The sequence below is a fragment of the Monodon monoceros genome, unplaced genomic scaffold, assembly GCF_005190385.1.
Source record: "Monodon monoceros isolate NGI ecotype Baffin Bay Population unplaced genomic scaffold, NGI_Narwhal_1 Super_Scaffold_1, whole genome shotgun sequence".
In the NCBI taxonomy this organism is placed as follows: domain Eukaryota; kingdom Metazoa; phylum Chordata; class Mammalia; order Artiodactyla; family Monodontidae; genus Monodon; species Monodon monoceros.
Window position 1 is genome coordinate 78856499 of NW_021703765.1, and position 21117 is coordinate 78877615.

Below are 21117 nucleotides of genomic sequence, written 5' to 3' on the forward strand. Positions count from 1 at the left end.
AAAGCAGTCATGTACCACAATGTTCATTGCAGCACTATTTACAATAGCCAGGACATGGAAGCAACTTAAGTGTCCATCAACAGATGAATGGATAAAGAAGATGTGGCACATATATATAATGGAATATTATTCAGTCATAAAAAGAAATGAAATTTAGTTATTTGTAATGAGGTGGATGGACCTAGAGTCTGTCATACAGAGTGAAGTAAGTCAGAAAGAGAAAAACAAATACCATATGCTAACACATATATATGGAATCTGAAAAAAAAAACAAAAACGTTGTGAAGAACCTAGGGGCAGGACAGGAATAAAGACGCAGATGTAGGGAATGGACTTGAGCACATGAGGAGGGGGAAGGGTAAGCTGGGACGAAGTGAGAGAGTGGCATGGACATATATACACTACCAAATGTAAAATAGATAGCTAGTGGGAAGCAGCCACATAGCACAGGGAGATCAGCTCGGTGCTTTGTGACCACCTAGAGGGGTGGGATAGGGAGGGTGGGAGGGAGGAGAAATGGGGATATACATATATGTATAGCTGATTTACTTTGTTACACAGCAGAAATTAACACACCGTTGTAAAGCAATTTTACTCCAATAAAGATGTTAAAACAAAAAAAAAACTAATAAGAAAAATAATCTCAAAATGGATTAAAAACCTAAATGTAAAAAACCATAAAACTCCCAGAAGAAAACATAGGCAGAACACTGTTTGACCTAAATCACAGCCATATTTTTTGGGTCTGTCTCCTAAAACAAAGGAAACAGAAGCAAAAATAAACCAGTGGGACCTAATTAAACTTAAAAGCTTTTGCATAGCAGAGGAAACCATGGACAAAATGGAAGATAACCTACTGAATGGGAGAAAACATTTTAAAATGATATCATTAATAAGAGGTTAATATCCAAAATACATAAACAGCTCATATAACTCAAAAAAAAAAGTTAAAAAATGGGCAGAAGACCTGAAAAGACATTTTTCCAAAGAAAATAAACAGATGGCCAACAGGAACATGAAAACATGCTCAATATCATTAATCATCAGCGGAATACAAATCAAAGCCACAATGAGAGATCACCTCACACCTGTCGGAACGGCTATTATCAAAAAAGACCACAAATAACAAATATTGGTAAGGATGTGGAGAAAAGGGAGCCTTTGTACATTTTTGATGAGAATGTAAATTTGTGCAGCCACTGTGGAAAACAGTATGGAGGTTCCTCAAAAAACTAAAAATAGAACTACCACATGATCCAGCAATTCCACTCCTGAGTATATAACCAAGGAAAATGAAAACATTAATTTGAAAAGATATATGCATCCCAATGTTCATAGCAGCATTATTTACAATAGCCAAGACATGGAAGCAACCTAAGTGTCAATCAAGAGACGAATAGAAAAAGAAGATGTGGTGTGTATATATATATATATATATACACACACACACACACACACACACACACACACACACAATAGAATACTACTCATTAAAAAGAATGAAATTTTGCCATTTACAACAACATGGATGAACTTGGAGGGTACTATGCTTAGTGAAATAAGTCAGAAAGAGAAAGACAGATACTGTACAATATTACTTTTCTGTGGAATCTAAATAATAAAACAAACTACTGACTATAACAAAAATTAAAACTAAATATAGGGGAGACATTATCTAAAAAGAAATGAGAATTAAACCGATAGCAGATCCCTCAACACAACAAGAGAAAGCAGAAAGCAATGAAAATAATTTTTTTTTCTGACCAAGTCACTATTTAAGAAGAAAAACAAAGATGGTTTACTTTTGGCAATGATTCTTTACTGAGAGAACTACTAAAAGAAAAAAAAATAAAACAAGGAAATTTCATTTTAGGAAGAAGGAAACTGAATCCAGAAGTAAGGAATAAAGTACATGAAGCAATGGTGAGAACTGCTAAATATGTGGGTAAATCTAAACAGGAAATGACTGTATGAAGTAGTAATTATAACAGTAATGACCACCATGACAACCACTTTTAGAGATGAAGAAATAAAATGGAAATAAAATACCACAGGATAACAACACATGTGTAAGGCAGGAGAGGGTGTTAAATTATTCTGAGGTTCCTGTATTGTTCAGGAGATTAACAGTTGTTCAGCTGATTAACTTTAGGCAGGAAAAATATGTTAAAAATTTAAGAGTAAACAATATCAGAATAGAAGAAGATAGAAAAGGAAATAAAGGGAAAAAAGAATATAAAGAAAACAGGATTGGTGCAACAGAGGGCAGAAAGAGGAAAAGAAACATAGAAAAGCACAGTACATAGGATGTACAAAATAGAAATAAATTCCAATGTATCAATAATAAGAGTAAATGTAAATGGGACTAAACTCACCAATTAAAAGACAGATTCTCACACTGTAAAGCAACTATACTCCAATAAAAATTTTCTTAAAAAAAAATTCTCAAACTGGATGTAAGAAACTATATCCACACAAAATCCAACTATATGCTATTTATGAGACTTACATAGGACAAAAATAAGGACACAGAAAGCTGAAAGTGAACAAATAAAAAGACACACCAAGCAACACTAATCCTAAGAAAGCTGCCACACTTAAGTTAATAGCAGACAAAATAAGGCTCCTAGACAAAAAGCACTGCAAGGAATAAAGAGTCATAAAATAATGATAAAATGAATAATTTTTAAAAACCAGGAATCTTTAAATTGTGGTAAAATACACATAAAATTTACCATTTTAACCATTTTTAAGGCTACAGTTCAGCTGTATTAAAAACATTCACGTTATTGTGCAACCAATCTCCAGAACTCTTTTCACCTTGCAAAACTGAAACTCTATACTCATTACACCACAAGTCCCCATTCACCAGGAAGTTTTGAACAACACATTTAAGAAGCTTGATCTGACAAACACATGGAGAACCCAGCACTCAACAACTGGAAAATACATTCTTTTCCGGATCAAGTCACTAAAAAAATTATGTTGGCCTCAGCTCTCTCCATGGCCACACTTAACTCTCAAAGACTGTGGAGCTACACTTTAAAAGTCCTCAAGGAAAGAAAGCATGATGTAAGGGCTTTTATGCTCAATCAAGCAGTTGTTGAAATATTTAAGGCAACAAATTCTAGATTTGCAAGAACTCATCAGGTAATATTGCTCTACTAAGCTTTGAGGACTCTACTAGAAAACAAATGAGAGACAATAAAAAGTAGGAAAATGGGCAGTGAGAGGATTGTTAATGAGCACTGAATCTGACAAGTACAGGTATAATACTAAAGACAAAAGTGGGAACTAGGGTAATAGAACAGAACATAAATGTTATATGCCCTGACAGTGTAGACACGATACCGTAAAACCTGCAGGGAGGGGAAGGGGAAAAGAAGGTGGAAGGTAGAATGAATAAGCCAGCTTCCTCAATTTTTAATTGCTGGGGATGGATGGGGGAATGTCAAAAGATATAATTTAAACCTGATGAATCAAGTCATAGTATAAGCATATTACAAGTATAAAGGCAAACAGTAAGAAAGACAATACAAATGACCAAAATTAGGTGCTAAAGCAAAGGGAAGGAGAAGTTAGAGGAAAAATACCAATTTCATCACTACTCATAGTGGGGATTAATACATACTATCAACAGAAATGGATGATTAATGGTGGCATTACAGATATAACCAGTAGAGCAAAACCAGAGCCAGAAAATATGAGAGAGAGACACAGACACAGAGAATGAACAGAGGAATTTATTTTTATAGGCTTTAAAGTCAGAAGCAAAACATAAAATGCACAAAGACCAAATATGTCTACATATCAATAAATATGAATTGGCTAAACTTATTTATTAAAATAAACCTTTCAGATTATGTCACAACACAAAACACAGTTCAAGATCTATTCAGAGACACACCTAAAACAAGGTAAATTTTTAAAAGCTGAAAGCAAAAGATGAGCAGAAGTATAGCAGGCAAATGCAAACAAAAGGAAGCAAACATTAGTATCAGTCAGAGTTGACTTCTGGCACCCCACCAAAAAAAAAGCTTTTGTTTTTTTTAGAGAGTAAGAACAAAGGTGTGGAGATCAAACTTCAGGTAGCCAATAAATAATTATCCATTCATGAATTTTCAGAAAATTTCTGGAAAATATATAAGGAACTGTTATCAGTTATTATTTCTGGGGAGTATGCTAGGGGTGGAGTGTAGAGAGAGAAATAATTTCTGTTCTTTCCCTTAACCAATTCCTTACAGTTTGAATTCTGGCCAAGAGCATGGTTTTACTTCTATAAGAAAAAGCAATCAACAAGAAATATTTCAGTGAAATCAATAATTACCACATTGTATATATACTCTAAAACAAGTATTTTAGCTTTTTCCCATATATTAGCAATTATATGTATTATGTCATTTAATTACATATAAATTTATAATTTATGGAACGGCATCTATAAAAACAAACATGAAGATTTTCAAGATGCTATCTAATTCTAGATAATTATAAAAGATTTAGATAAATATAAGTTGTGATTTTCAAAGTCTTGAGATTTTCAAACAATTTTCAAAGTTATGAATATTCAAATTTATAACAAAATGCAAATAAAAAGAATGGAAATGTACTAACACTTCACTATAAAATTTCCTAAATATTTGAGAGTTGTCCATGAAAGCAAGAAGTATAAAGTATTTTTAAGAACTCCTGAACTTTAACAATACGATAATACATCTGTGTAGTTTTGAGTGTTAAATATACTTACACAAGTTAAAAATAAACACTATTCAAAGCAGAGAACAATTACGAATTTCAGTTGATATTTGGCAACAGCTTAAAGTCAATGAAGCAGCTTGTTTTTTCAGTATTTTTTTTTTTTTTTTTTTTTGCGGTATGCGGGCCTCTCACTGTTGTGGCCTCTCCCGTTGCGGAGCACAGGCTCTGGACGCGCAGGCTCAGCAGCCATGGCTCACGGGCCCAGCCGCTCCGCGGCATGTGGGATCTTCCCAGACCGGGGCACGAACTCGTGTCCCCTGCATCGGCAGGCGGGCTCTCAACCACTGCGCCACCAGGGAAGCCCTTTCAGTATACTTTTTATTACAAAAGTTTTCTGGGTAAAAATAGAACTATAGGGACTTCCCTGGTGGTGCAGTGGTTAGGAATCTGCCTGCCGATGCAGGGGACATGGGTTCGATCCCTGGTCCGGGAAGATGCCACGTGCCGTGGAGCAACTAAGCCCGTGCACCACAACTACCGAGCCTGCGCTCTAGAGCCCGCAAGTCACAACTACTGAGCCCGCGCTCCACAACTACTGAAGCCTGCGCGCCTAGATCCTGTGCTCCCCAACAAGAGAAGCCACTGCAATGAGAAGCCCACGCACCGCAATGAAGAATAGCCCCGGCTCGGCGCAACTAGAGAAAGCCCGCGCACAGCAACGAAGACCCAACGCAGCCAAAAAAAAAAAAAAAAAGAGAACTATACATGGATGTGGGAGATTAATACATGGAGCTAAGCAAAATGAGCATCAAGGACTCACCAACTGCACTGAATTCAAACATTGAAAAAAACTAAAAAGTTAATGAAAATGTGGGCAAGTTCTGTACTCTTAGATTTTTAAAATTATGGTAAAATATACATAAAATAAAAATTATCACTTAAACCATTTTTAAGTGTACAGTTCAGTACCTTCACACTGCTGTGCAACCATCACCACCATCCATCTCCAGAACTCTTTTCACCTTCTAAAACTGAAACTCGGTACCCATTACTTTTCAACATGGCAGAAGACAGAGATGAAAATGCTTAGAGGACCTAGGCGCCCCTTGACTTGATGAATGTGTTAAGAACTGGAGAGTTGTACTATTTGAGAATAGTAGTGAGACAGCTATATTTCTTTGTAATGGAAGAGGCAGGAAGTACTTGACATACAGAGAAATCTAGTTAAATCGTATAAAAATGAACTGCAGGTTCTGGTTACATTATTATAATAAATGACTTTTTTCTAATTTATTTATTTATTTATTTTTGGCTGCGTTGGGTCTTCGTTGCTGCATGCGGTCTTTCTCTAGTTGCAGCGAGCAGGGGCTACTCCGTTGCGGTGCGCAGGCTTCTCATTGCCGTGGCTTCTTTTGTTGTGGAGCACGGGCTCTAGGTGTGTGGGCTTCAGTAGTTGTGGCACGTGGGCTCAGTAGTTGTGGCTCATGGGCTCTAGAGCACTGGCTCAGTGGTTGTGGTGCACGGGCTTAGTTGCTCTGTGGCATGTGGGAATCTCCCCGGACCAGGGCTCGAACCCCTGTCCCCTGCATTGGCAGGCAGATTCCTAACCACTGCACCACCAGGGAAGTCCCTATAATAAATGACTTTACAGAATTAAAGATCTGGTATATGATTTTACTTAGAAAACAATTTAGTTGAAAAGCAATAGTATTCCTTCCTTTAAAACCATTTTTTAATAGTTATAATGATAAATACCTTTTAAAAAAGTCCTATGTATTAGTCATTGCTGTTGCAAAGTACCTTATATGTGTTATTTACTTTTACAACCACCCTATTAAGAAGGGACTAGTTTACAGGTGAGGAAACTGAAGTTTATAGAGATGAAGTCATCTACCCAAGGTTATCTAGGGTCTGCCTGATTCTCTAGCCCATGTTCTTAAATCATTCTATCCATATTGTCTCCCCGTAATTAGCACAATTGGTACCCTTTGCTTTTCACCTGCTGTCATTTAGGATAAAGCTTATCCTGAATCTATGTGACATATGCGCTAAATGGCCCAAGACTGACAGATGGCACAGTTTAGTTTCATACATTAAATGGTTCTTTTATTGAACTAATAAATTATCAATATATTTCAAAAGAATTAACAAGTGTGGAGCAGAATGGCACAATATAGAGGAAGAGGGCTTTGAACTCACAGAGACTGCAGTTTGAGTCCTTGTGCCAACACTTAAGTCATCTTAAACAAGTTATTTGACTTCTCTAAGCTTCAATTTCCTTATCTAAGGACAATCTGAAAATATTTTATAGCTGTGAATATTAAATGCATGAATGAGAAAGCATTAAGAGAACATTGTGAGGGCTCAATAATAATTATTTATATAATTCTGTAGAGGTCTGCTTCTAGCTCTAGAAGATTCTTGCCACTTATATTTATACTTGATTTTTAAAATACTTTAAAAAATGTTCTGTTAATGAAGTCAACAAATATTTATTGAACAACTACATTGTTCTAAACGTGGTTCTATAAACCAGACACTCACAACTCTGGTAGATATTACTGTAAGGACCTTAATAGCAAATTTTTTTTAACTCCCAAAATAGAGAATTCCCTGGTGGTCCAGTGGTTAGGACTCCATGATTTCACTGCTGAGGGTCCACCCAGGGTCAGGGAGCTAAGATCCCACAAGCTGCGTGTTGTGGCAAAAAAGAACCCCAAACACAAAAAACAAAAATAAACTCTAAGTACACGAAGTAATTTCATTTGCATCATATAGTATTAAACCAAAACCCAAGAGGGTCTTTCCTGAAGTCTTCTCAGACTTCATCTAGTCTTACTCCATGCTCCTTTCGGCAACTGCACCTTCTCCTGAGCTGTGTTCAGACATCACGTCTAGGCAGATGATTACACACTTCAACCTGAGCCCTGATATCTTCTCCTGAACTCTTGCTGGATATTAACTTTGAAGTGTCTATAAGAAATTCATCATTTCTCCTCTTCTTCGTCCACTGCTACCACCAAAACTAGCTCTTCCTCATCCCTAATCTGCACTGTTAGTGGTTTCAAACCTCAAAATTATCTTGCTATCTCTTGTTCTCTTGTCTGTAATTAGTGTTCTTCCATATACCATTCAGATCTATTCCTTCTTGTCCATTCCTTCCACCAACACTAGTTTGGGACCTCATTCCCTCTAACTTAGGCTATCAAAAGGCACTTGATGTCACTTTTATTTGTTGAAAAGAATAATTATAAAGACTATGGCAAACAAGGGAAATATATTAACTGAATGGACCCTTAAAGTAATTAAACGCAATGTATACTACCATTCCAACCATGTAGAAAAAGTATATATAAGAGGACAAGGATAAAATGCAAAGATGAACACTGTTCAGCTGTTAATAATAGGATAATGGGTGGTGTAGTAAAGATGTTAAACAGCAGTCCCCAACCTTTTTGGCACCAGGGACCAGTTCTGAGGAAGACAATTTTACCACAGACCAGGGCAGGGTGGGGGATGGTTCAGGCAGTAATGCCAGCGATGGGGAGCGATGGGGAGCAATAGGGCACGGCAGATGAAGCTTCATTCGCCTGCCTGCTGCTCACCTCCTTCTCTGTGGACCGGTTCCTAACAGGCCACAGACCAGTAGCAGTCCGCAGCCCAGGGGTTGGGGACCCCTGAAGTAAAGTACCCAAAGTACCCATAGCCTCTCCAGAAGGAAAATTCTCTAGGCAGCCATATTTAGTACCATATCACCCTCCTTTCTTCTGATCCTTACCCACAAGCATAGCCGGTTACACTAAGGATGGAGCCTCAGTCTGACCCGAGGATAGCCAGTAATCTCTGAGGTAGTCTGGTGTGGAAAACTGCCCCCAAAAGAGAGGAGCTGCACCAGGAGTTTAAATTAGAAAAGGCAGAGAAAACAGGGCAGTTATAGTGAAAACTTCAACATATATATAGAGAGAAAGGCTACAGTGTGAGATATGAACAATGAGGAGCCATAAGCGAGCTAAGGTTACAAGTATGCCAATCCAAAGAATGGGGAGAAGCTAAAAGATGGAGAAAAGAAACATAGGCAGACACACAGCTGGTGGCAGGCACAGTGAGAAGCCAATACAGAGTGATTCACTGAGTCATGTTATTGGTGTAGTATGAGTATGAAGAACTTGGCTCTGCCATTTACCAGCTGTGTAACCTTGGGCAAGTCCTTTACCCCTCTGTACCTTTATTTGCTCATTTGTGTAAAGGGTGGTTTATCTAACTGGGTGGTTACGAGGCCTGAATGAGTAATGTAACAGTGCCTGGCACACAGAAAGCACTTGATAAATGCTATTACTATCACATTCATCATCATTATCCACAAGCTCCTGCTAAGCTTCCTGAAGCTTCCCTGAGCCAAAATGCTCAGTAGAGAAGTATAGTACCTCTACCTGCTCCAGAGAGACTATAGTTCTGATCCTTGGATTTCCAAAACAGCATATTTCCTTTAATGTTCTAAATATCCTTTCAATAAAACTCCTCATTTAAAATGTAAATGGACTTAATAAAAGAACTACAGGCATACCTTAGAGATATTGTGGGTTCTGCCCCAGACCACTGCAAAAAAGTGAATATCGCAATAAAGCGAATCACATGAATTTTTTGGTTTCCCAGTACATATAAAACTTATGTTTACACTATACTGTAGTCTATTAAGTGTGTAATAGCATTATGTCTAAAAATGTATATATTTTAAAATACTTTATTGCTAAAAAATGCTAACCACCATCTGAGTCTTCAGCAAGTCAATCTTTTTGCAATAGTAACATCAAAGATCACTGAGCACAGATCACCATAATATATAATAATGAAAAAGTTTGAAATATTGCAAGAGTTACCAAAATGTGACACAGAGACACGAAGTAAGCAAATGTTGTTGGAAAAATGGCACTGACAGACTTACTTGACACAGGGTTGCTACAAACCTTTAATTTGTAAAAAATGTAATAAAGTGAAGTATGCCTGTATTTACAAACAGATTTATTTTACTATATTTTATTTTATTATATATTTTACTTTTACTATTAAGGAGAAATTTTACCATCACCAGAAATACATATAAGTGTTCCCTTTTGTCTCTAAGTTGCTGACTCAAGAAAAGCATTAAGGAAATCAATTCTTTAGAACGTACCCATGAAAACAATCCTTGACGTCCTCAATCTGAAAACCCTGCTCAAAAATCTCCTTTCTGGGGGCTTCCCTGGTGGTGCAGTGGTTGAGAGTCCGCCTGCCAATGCAGGGGACGCGGGTTCATGTCCCGGTCCGGGAAGATCCCACATGCTGCGAAGCGGCTGGGCCCGTGAGCCATGGCCGCTGAGCCTGCGCGTCCGGAGCCTGTACTCCGCAATGGGAGAGGCCACAACAGTGAGAGGCCAGCATACAGCAAAAAAAAAAAAAAAAAAAAAATCTCCATTCTGAAATCTTCCTTTCCTGACAATCATTTCATTTCCTTATTTCCTTCATTTCCTTCCCTTTTCCTTATCAGTTAAGTATATGATTCTGATTATATTTTTTCTATATTGTTCTTAGGTTGGGTTATCTTTCGTTTTTCCTAATTTCCTCATGTGTTTGTTCCCTCTCACCTATGACAGTATGAACCCCAGAGAACAGGGACTTGTCTCTTCCATTTCTTTTGTGGCAGCAGGAGTGTATAACGAAATAAGAAGGAGATTTAAAATAAGATGCTAGAGATGCTAGAGTCAAGCCCCAACTCTCTCACTTCCTACTTCTCTCTTTGGATAAGTCACTCAACCTGTCTCAGACTCCATGGCATTTTTCTATAAAAAAGGAAACAATATCCATCTGATTTCAAAGTCCATGTGATTTCTCACTCTGCTTCTCTGACTCTGATGGATGGCATTCATGAAGAGTTTTATAGTTCCATCCTTAGGCACATGCAGTACAGCTCACATTCAAACCTAAAATTACTACGTGGAGAACAATAAAATAACAATTGTTACGGACAAACGGCGAAGGCCACCTGATCTGGATTTGTGGAGGGCATTTACCTTCTCACAGTTTATCTTTAAAGCAGTGCCTGGAATTAGCTTCCAAGTAACTGTATTTCATCACTTAATCATAAGCCATCATGGTTTGCCCCCCACCCTGCTCCCTAGCAAAGCAAGTTCATTAATCTAACATTAACTTGTCACCACTCGTTGGCAGACTCTGAACTTTTACCTGGCCACAGAAGAATGTGACTTCATAACTCTGACATGAGTATGATTTAAAGCAAAAATCTCATTTGGCTGCACTTGTGATTTTAGCTTAAACTCCTTCCTCTCCTTCTCTCCCCTGCCCCCGCCCAAAATTTATGACAAAACAAACAGCATAAATTAAACAAAAACTGTTGTAGGTCACATTATTATTCTCTTTTGCAGAATCATATAAAAAATAATAATTTATTTCCAGAAATTACCCAAGTAAAATATTTGGGATTCTAACTAATACAGCTGAACAAGAGAGAGTATTAAAAGTATCACAAAATTACCACCTAGGGGGGTGGGACAGGGAGGGTGGGAGGGAGATGCAAGAGGGAGGAGATATGGGGATATATGTATAGCTGATTCACTTTGTTATAAAGCAGAAACTAACACACCATTGTAAAGCAATTATACTCCAATAAAGATGTTAAAAAAAAAAGTATCACAAAATTAAATTCACTTACTTGACATTTCTGACGCAATTGTCGTAGTTCTTTTATAACTGGAGCTAGAGCTGATTTCTTTTCAGATACCAGAGAATTTAGTCTTTTCACCTGTCATTTAAACAAAATATATGACATCTAAGAAAAGAACTCAAAAGAACAAAAATACCATAAAGGTATTTATTGAAGTGTTATATATGAGTGAAAAAAACTATAAATTACTTCAATGTCAAACAATGGGGAAGTCATTTAGTAAGTACTGATTCCTCAATAAGAAGGAATATCATTTAACTCTTCAAAATGTCAATTATTAAAACTGCAAACCATTATGGGAAAATATTTACAATCTAGCACTGAATAACTAAAACAAATTACAAAGTTGCCTTTATACAGCTTTGTATTATGTAAAAAGTATATAATTATGTAGGTTATATAAAATACACATAAACATAGACGAAGTGATATTCAAGATAATTAATAACCCAAAAGGCATAAGTAATGACCAATCAGAATGGACACCAGCCATAGAGATGAACAGGGTCTTGGAGGCCTCTGCTGTACTAAATGTTCATCTTTATAGGAGTTAGAATGTGGTGAAATCCAGAGGGTTCTGGGACCAATGTGGACAAGACAGGTGGAGGTGGGTACTCTGAGAGTTTGGGGCAGCAGCTATTTACCAATAAGTAGTGAAAGATTTCAACATTTTAATGCCTGATGAAGCTGTATCCGTGCATTCTGGCTGAATAGCAGTCCTGAATACAGAAAGATACTAAGGACATACACAAAAATGAAATAATTGTATTAATTTAAGTAGCATGATTTGGAGAAACTTGTTTTTTATCTTAAATATTTCTTTAATACCATGTAACTTTTTTTTTTTGGCTGAGCTGTGCAGCATGCGGGATCTTAGTTCCCTGACCAGGGACCGAACCCGAGCCTCCTGCAATGGAAGCACAGAGTCCTAACCACTAGACTGCCAGGTAATTCCCAATGCTATGTAACTTTTACACACTTCAAAAACCACAAAATTGAACAACCTGTTTACAACCTCATTAGAATGGAAAATTCAAAAGAGAGTGATAAAGACAGATGAAAGAATGTAAAGAAAACAATGCGCAGAAATGAAAATTTGAATGCTTCACTGAAAACAGAACACAAAAATATCTGCCTCAGAGGTAGACCATAAAACAAATAAACAAACAAAGCCTGTGTAATCACCATTTCAGACATGTCATCCAGTGTTCGTCCTTTCACTTCATCAACTTCACTCTTCAGGGCGGATACTCTTTCTAGCTCTTCTTGGGTGTAACTATATCCAGATATACCCTTTTTCTCCTCAATAGTTTGCTAAAAGTAAAGAATAAAATAGGTGTAAAAAATGGGGTCCACAAAATGGGTGTCAAAACCTTGATGATTCCATAATAAGTATATAGATTTAATAGGTACAATAAAGTTGTAAATAAAGTAGTTTAAATCCTAAAGAACAATCTTTATTGACTTCAACAATAATTACGTTCCTTTATATGTTATAAACTTATACTGAAGAACTGAGAGGATGGAGCGCCCATTTGTTGAGATGAGGAGGACTTGGGAGGAACAGGTGAGGGAGTAGTAAAGATCAGAAGTTTAGTTTTGGACATGTTACAAATCTGAAATCTCTAGTAGAAATCCAAGAGAGTTCAAGATGTTGCATATACAAGACTGGAATTTGAGAAGCAACTGGAGATACAAATTTGTGAGTTGTCTGCATAGACAATATCTTTAAAGCCATAAGAGAATAAGATCACCAAAGGAGTGAGGGTAGAGAAGAGATCCAAGGCCTAAGCCTGGGGAACTCAAAACATCTAGGCTTTGGAGAAATGAGAAGAAATCCGCCATGGAGTAGGAACAGGAGTGTTAGTAAGGGAAAAACAAGGAGACTGCAGTGTGCTAGAAGACAAGTAAAGAAAAATTTTACAGGAAGAGGGAGTTATGAACTATGTCAAACACTGCCAATAGGAAGATAACTAAAATGAATCTGTATGGATTAATCTCAGGATATTTTCAGTGGATACTGTGGGTGCTCTGCCCTGATCTGCTTATTGTGTCAGGGTACCCATCCCCTAGCTGTTGTGAGAATTGGTATTTTGATGGTCTACAACTGTCCCTTCTTCAAAGTGTACCCCTGGTTTAACAGGAACTGTATCACACCACTTCTTGGGTGGTAGTAAGAGGGTCCATAGCAAATTATTGACTGACACAGGGGTCCAAAGGGGTAGCCCTCTTGCCTAAAGATGAGACCAACTCTGTGATGCAATTCATGCTCCAGAGCTCCTTATGCAATCAGAATGAAATTGGAGTCCAACTGAATCCACTTTTTCCTCTTGCTTCATCTTTTTTCCTAAGAGCACTCACTGAATTATTCATATGAGGAGGAATAAGAATTCTTGTTTCAGGTTCTGCTTCTAGAGAACCTGACCAAACTACAAGGATGGGCTTCTAAGGTACGATCACTCCCTAAGTGAATGGAACTGAGAGCCCTATCACTGGGGGCAAGCAGAGTATCGTTAGTCCTAGGCATGTTATAGCAGTACAATTGCTAAGACTGGTGAACTAGGGCAGAATATAGGTGGAAGGGATTATGGTGGGCATGACAATGGAAGGCTTGAATCTCCTTCAAGAGAGTTTGCTGAGAGGAACAAAGTTGACTGACAGCCATAACTGCTGCCCCTCTGGATCCACCATCACGTTCACACCAAGGCCATGCTTCCCCCAGGCTGTTCCCAGCCAGAGGCTGACCCATTCCTGCCTGACAGGGAACTCCTCTAATTGGTGACTGGCTCAGGAACTCCCCATCATCCCAACCAAAACTTCCTTAAAACTGTGCTTACAGCCTAAGGCTCTTCTTCTCCAATCCTCCTTCCTTCTTCTTCCTTCACAGAACAGCCTAAAGGCATTTAGAGCCTAAAGGCTTTCCCTGCCACCTGCTGCTCAATTCCCTTTACCCTTCACAAAGGCTTCCTCCAATAAATCTCTTGTACATCTAATCCAATCTGGGCGTATGCTTCTTGGAGGACCTGAACTATCACAGGAACATATTAGCTGGTACAGTGTTGCTGGTGTTCGAGAAGCATGAAGAAATCGTAACTATAAGGACTATGAAATTGGGGTGGCTGTTGCTAAGCTCAAATGACAGGCTCAAATCCATTAATCAGTAATTTAAAGCAAAGTGATAAGTCAGAGAACCTCCTTAGGAGCTTTAAAGAAACCCTCATTTCCTGTGGCTATGAGGCAGAGAGAGCTGAAAACCACGGACAGGACTTAAATTGTAAGACTGGCCAAACTTCAGAGAAGGCTGAATATATCCTATGTCAAAGTCAAGGCTCTGATAGGGAAGGGAAAGGGTGCTGAGTCTGAAATGGGGATAACTGGATAGGCTCACTTGAGAACCTTAAAACCCCAGATTATCTTTTATCTTCTGGGCAGTGGCAAATGGCTTAGCTTGTTGGGTCAGGGGCCTGGAGGAAGCAAGATAGCAAGACTAAATGACTGGGGACAAGGAGGTCTCGGGATTGAGCTATAAGAGTTAACACTAAGTGTGAAGATCTCTTCATCACATGTATATGGCCACTGGACAATGTCCACAGTAGAAGAGGCACTCAGCAGCCGAGTGGAAAGGATGATTTGGCCTTTCCAAAAAGGCCAAAAAGGCTGACAGTAGATGTCAGCCAGCCTCTGTCATTGGCCACCCAGTGCGTGGACAATGGGCTCATGAACAGAATGGCTATGTTGGCAGAGATGGAGGCTAAGTATGGACCAAATAACATGGGCTCTCTCACTAATGCTCATCTAGCTAATGCTACTGCCAAGTGTCTGAGCCGGCGGCAACACAGACCAATCCTGAATTCTGGGTATGGAATCATCCCTTGAGGAAACTGATCATCTACTTAGTGGCAATTTGATAACACCAGATTCTTTCTACCTTGAAAAGAACAACACTTCATCCTGAATGAGACTGACCCATATTGTGGGTAAGGGTTTGCTTTTCTTGCCCACAGCGCTTTAGGCAGCACCACTATCCAAAGGCTCAGAATGTCTGGTCTACTGATGTGGAATCCCACATAATATCACCTGAGACCAAGGGACCTACTTTATGGCAAAGTAGGTATGGCGATGGGAACATGACCACAGGATTCAGTCACTGTACCACACACCATCCAGAAAGCTAATGGCCTGACTGAATAGTGGAAGGGCCCTATGAACGTACAGCTAAGGTGCCAGCTTGGAATTCATGGCCTGTGAAGATAAGTTCTATTCTTCATGATGGAGTGTATATCTTAAACCAATGCCCATTACATGGTGTTGTGTTCCAAATAGATCCAAAGACCCAAAAATACATGGGTCTTGGAACCATGAGATGAAAGTATGAGTGTTATCACTCACCAGAATTCCTACTCATCCACAGGGAATTATGCTTCCCTTCTTGACAACTTTAGGCTCTGTGGGTATAAATGTTCTGGTTTCCATAAGGCACATGCTTCCACTGGAAGGCACATTGAGAAGCCCTTTAAACTTAATGCTCTGCCTACCATCTTGTCACTTGGGCTCCTCATGCCCACAGACCAGCAGGCAAAGAAAAGAGTGATTTATTGGCAGAATATGTTAAGGGTATACAGATGCTGTTATATAATGAAGGACAGATAGGAATAAGTTTGGTATTCAGGTGATCCATTAGGGCATATCTTGGTACTCTCATGCCCAGTTTTAACAGTAAATGGGTAAGTTTACCAACCACAGCCTGATAAGGGCATTGTACTAGAATCTCATACCTCTTAAGGATGAGGGACTGAGTCATCCCACCAAGTGAGTCATTTAGCAGTCCCAACCTTTTTGGCACCAGGGACCGGATTCGTGTAAAACAATTTTTCCACAGACGGCGGAGGGTGGGGGTTGGGGGGATGGTTCAGGCAGTAATGCCAGCGACGGGGAGCGGCAGATGAAGCATTGCTGGCTCGCCTACTGCTGACCTCCTGCTGTGCAGCCCAGTTCCTAACAGGCTGCAGACCAGTACCGGTCCATGGCCCGGGAGTTGGGGACCCCTAATAGACCACTGGAGGTGCTAGCCAAAGGTGTGGGGAATCTAGGATGGATGGTAGAGGAAGAAGATATTGAGTATCAATTATGTCCTTGGGACCAAATGAAGCAAAGAGAGTTTTAATATGTCCTCCTCACCCTCCTGTTTTCCTAGAAATTTTGACCAACTGTAATCCTGTATAAACTATACCAGGATGGAGTGACTTTAATGTGAGAAGCAAGTAGATCTCAGTAGTACAAGGGGTGGCTTATAGTGAATGCTGTTGGTGCTCTACTCAAACCTCATCTGCAAGCTGCAATGAGTGTTGACTGCTAATGGCTCACAGATGCCCCCTTCTCCAGAACATGCCCTTAGCCCAATGGGGGCTGCCTCATCTAGAAGGTTATACCGTGCAATAGCCAATGACTGACTGATATGGTAGTATAAAAGGCCAGCCCCCTTGCCTCAAGGTGGAATCAACTCCATGGTGCAATGTGTGCTCCAAAGTTCCTCATGGGATCTAAATGAAGCTGTTTTCAGTCGGGAATACATCCTTGCTTGGCTTTTTTCTGCTGCTCCATCTGTTTCCCTCATTCCCTTTCTTCTGAAGGTACTCCCTCCCTCAGTAAATCACTTGCACCAAGTATTCCCCTCTCAGGCTCTGCTTCTAAGGAACCCAGCTTAAGAAAAGATGTAAAGCAAAAACTGATGGAACTAAAAGGAAAAAGATCATAGATATTCTAAAACATCTTTCTCAATAACTGATGGAATAAGCAGATGAAAATATAAATAGAAACATGAATACATGGAGGCTAAACAATACACTACTTAATAACCAAGAGATCACTGAAGAAATCAAAGAGGAAATCAAAAAATACCTAGAAATACATGACAATAAAAACACAACAACCCAAAACCTATGGGATGCAGCAAAAGCAGTTCGAAGAGGGAAGTTTATAGCAATACAATCCTACCTCAAGAAACAAGAAACATCTCAAATAAACAGCCTAACCTTACACCTAAAGCAAATAGAGAAAGAAGAACAAAAAAACCCCCAAAGTTAGCAGAAAGAAAGAAATCATAAAGATCAGATCAGAAATAAATGAAAAGGAAATGAAGGAAACAATAGTAAAGATCAATAAAACTAAAAACTGGTCCTTTGAGAAGATAAACAAAATTGATAAACCGTTAGCCAGACTCATCAAGAAAAAAAGGGAGAACACTCAGATCAATAGAATTAGATATGAAAACAGAGAAGTAACAATTGACACTGCAGAAATACAAAGGAACATGAGAGATTACTACAAGCAACTATATGCCAATAAAATGGACAACCTGGAGGAAATGGACAAATTCTTAGAAAAGCACAACCTTCCAAGATTGAACCAGGAAGAAATAGAAAATATAAACAGACAAATCACAAGCACTGAAATTTAGACTGTGATTAAAAATCTTCCAACAAACAAAAGCCCAGGACCAGATGGCTTCACAGGTGAATTCTATCAAACATTTAGAGAAGAGCTAACACCTATCCTTCTCAAACTCTTCCAAAATATAGCAGAGGGAGGAACACTCCCAAACTCATTCTACGAGGCCACCATCACCCTGATACCAAAACTACACAAACATGTCACAAAGAAAGAAAACTACAGGCCAGTATCACTGATGAACATAGATGCAAAAATCCTCAACAAAATACTAGCAAACAGAATCCAACAGCACATTAAAAGGATCATACACCATGATCAAGTGGGGTTTATCCCAGGAATGCAAGGATTCTTCAATATACACAAATCAATCAATGTGATACATCGTATTAACAAATTGAAGGATAAAAACCATATGATAATCTCAAGAGATGCAGAAAAAGCTTTGGAAACTTCAACACCCATTTATGATAAAAACCCTCCAAAAGTAGGCATAGAAGGAACTCACCTCAACATAATAAAGGCCATATATGACAAACCCACAGCCAACATCATTCTCAATGGTGAAAAACTGAAACCATTTCCACTAAGATCAGGAACAAGACAAGGTTGCCCACTCTCACCACTATTATTCTATTATTCAACATAGTTTTGGAAGTTTTAGCCACAGCAATCAGAGAAGAAAAATAAATAAAAGGAATCCAAATCAGAAAAGAAGAAGTAAAGCTGTCACTGTTTGCAGATGACATGATACTATACAGAGAGAATCCTAAAGACGCTATCAGAAAACTACTAGAGCTAATCAATGAATTTGGTAAAGTAGTAGGATACAAAATTAATGCACAGGAATCTCTTGCATTCCTATACACTAATGATGAAAAATCTGAAAGAGAAATTAAGGAAACACTCCCATTTACCATTGCAATAAAAATAAAATACCTAAGAATAAACCTACCTAGGGAGACAAAAGACCTGTATGCAGAAAACTATAAGACACTGATGAAAGAAATTAAAGATGATACAAACAGATGGAGAGATATACCATGTTCTTGGATTGGAAGAATCAACATTGTGAAAATGACTATACTACCCAAAGCAATCTACAGATTCAATGCAATCCCTATCAAACTACCACTGGCATTTTTCACAGAACTAGAACAAAAAAATTTCACAATTTGTATGGAAACAAAAAGACCCCGAATAGCCAAAGCAACCTTGAGAAAGAAAAACGGAGCTGGAGGAATCAGGCTCCTTGACTTCAGACTATACTACAAAGCTACAGTAATCAAGACAGTATGGTACCGGCACAAAAACAGAAATATAGATCAATGGAACAGGATAGAAAGCCCAGAGATAAACCCACACACATATGGTCACCTTATTTTTGATAAAGGAGGCAAGAATATACAATGGAGAAAAGACAGCCTCTTCAATAAGTGGTGCTGGGAAAACTGGATAGCTACATGTAAAAGAATGAAATTAGAACACTCCCTAACACCGTACACAAAAAATAAACTCAAAATGGATTAAAGACTAAAAGACTAAAAAAGACTAAGGCCAGACATTATAAAACTCTTAGAGGAAAACATAGGCAGAACACTCTATGACATAAATCACAGCAAGATCCTTTTTGACCCACCTCCTAGAGTAATGGAAATAAAAACAAAAATAAACAAATGGGACCTAATGAAACTTAAAACCTTTTGCACAGCAAAGGAAACCATAAACAAGACGAAAAGACAACCCTCAGAAAGGGAGGAAATATTTGCAAATGAAGCAACTGACAAAGGATTAATCTCCAAAATTTACAAGCAGCTCATGCAGCTCAATATCAAAAAGACAAACAACCCAATTTAAAAATGGGCAGAAGACCTAAATAGACATTTCTCCAAAGAAGATATACAGATAGCCAACAAACACGTGAAAGAATGCTCAACATCACTAATCATTAGAGAAATGCAAATCAAAACTACAATGAGGTATCACCTCACCTCAGTCAGAATGGCCATCATCAAAATATCTACAAACAACAAATGCTGGAGAGGGTGTGGAGAAAAGGGAACCCTCTTGCACTGTTGGTGGGAATGTAAATTGATACAGCCACTGTGGAGGACAGTATGGAGGTTCCTTAAAAAACCAAAAATAGAACTACCATACAACCCAGCAATCCCACTACTAGGCATATACCCTGAGAAAACTATAATTCAAAAAGAGTCATGTACCAGAATGTTCATTGCAGCTTTATTTACAATAGCCAGGATATGGAAGCAACCTAAGTATCCATTCACAGATGAATGGATAAAGAAGATGTGGCACATATATACAATGGAATATTACTCAGCCATAAAAAGAAACGAAATTGGGTTATTTGTAGTGAGGTGGATGGACCTAGAGTCTGTCACACCGAGTGAAGTAAGTCAGAAAGAGAAAAACAAATACCGTATGCTAACACATATACATGGAATCATAAAGAAAAAAAAAAGGTTCTGAAGAACATAGTGGCAGGACAGGAATAAAGACGCAGATGTAGAGAATGGACTTGAGGACACGGGGAGGGGGAAGGGTAAGCTGGGATGAAGTGAGAGAGTGGCATGGACATATATACACTACCAAATGTAAAATCGATAGCTAGTGGGAAGCAGCCGCATAACACAGGGAGATTAGCTCCGTGCTTTATGAGCACCTAGAGGGGTGGGATAGGGAGGGTGGGAGGGAGACACAAGAGGCAGGAGATATGGGGATATATGTATATGTATAGCTGATTCACTCTGTTATAAAGCAGAAACTACATACCATTGTAAAGCAATTATACTCCAATAACAATGTTAAAAAAAAAAAACATGGAAGATTTGAGTATCATGGTTAACATACTGGACTGAATTGACTTTTATGGAACACCATCCCCCACAACTGCAGGATATATATTCTTCTCAACTGCACATGGAAAAATGATCAAAACAGACCACATGCTGGGCCATAATGCAACATTCAAAAATTTCAAAGGACTGAAATCACGGAGTATGTTTCCTGGTTACAGCGGAAATAAGCTAGAAATGAATAACAGAAAGGTAACTAGAAAACCCCCAAATGTTTGGTTTTAAGCAATGACCATAGGTCAAAGAAATCACAATGAAAATGAGAAAATATTTTAAAGTGAGCAATAATGCAGTTACTACATATCAATTTTAAAAGTGCTGTTACAATCTATGTTTAGTGCTGTTAGAATCTATGTTTGATGCACTGTAAATTTTCAA

General features: G+C 38.5%; 1 protein-coding gene across 4 annotated transcripts in view; it reads right to left on the bottom strand.

The window, feature by feature from the left end:
• The window catches only part of IFT81 (intraflagellar transport 81), an 84954-nt gene that overhangs the window by 13752 nt on the left and 50085 nt on the right, over positions 1 to 21117 (bottom strand). For all 4 annotated transcript variants that reach the window (XM_029233988.1, XM_029234000.1, XM_029233995.1 and 1 more), the window contains exons 13-14: positions 12602 to 12730; positions 11405 to 11494 (exon numbers count right to left, since the gene is read on the bottom strand). In XM_029233988.1, the coding sequence (XP_029089821.1) occupies positions 11405 to 11494; positions 12602 to 12730 (219 nt within the window). The remainder of the gene's footprint in view (positions 1 to 11404; positions 11495 to 12601; positions 12731 to 21117) is intronic.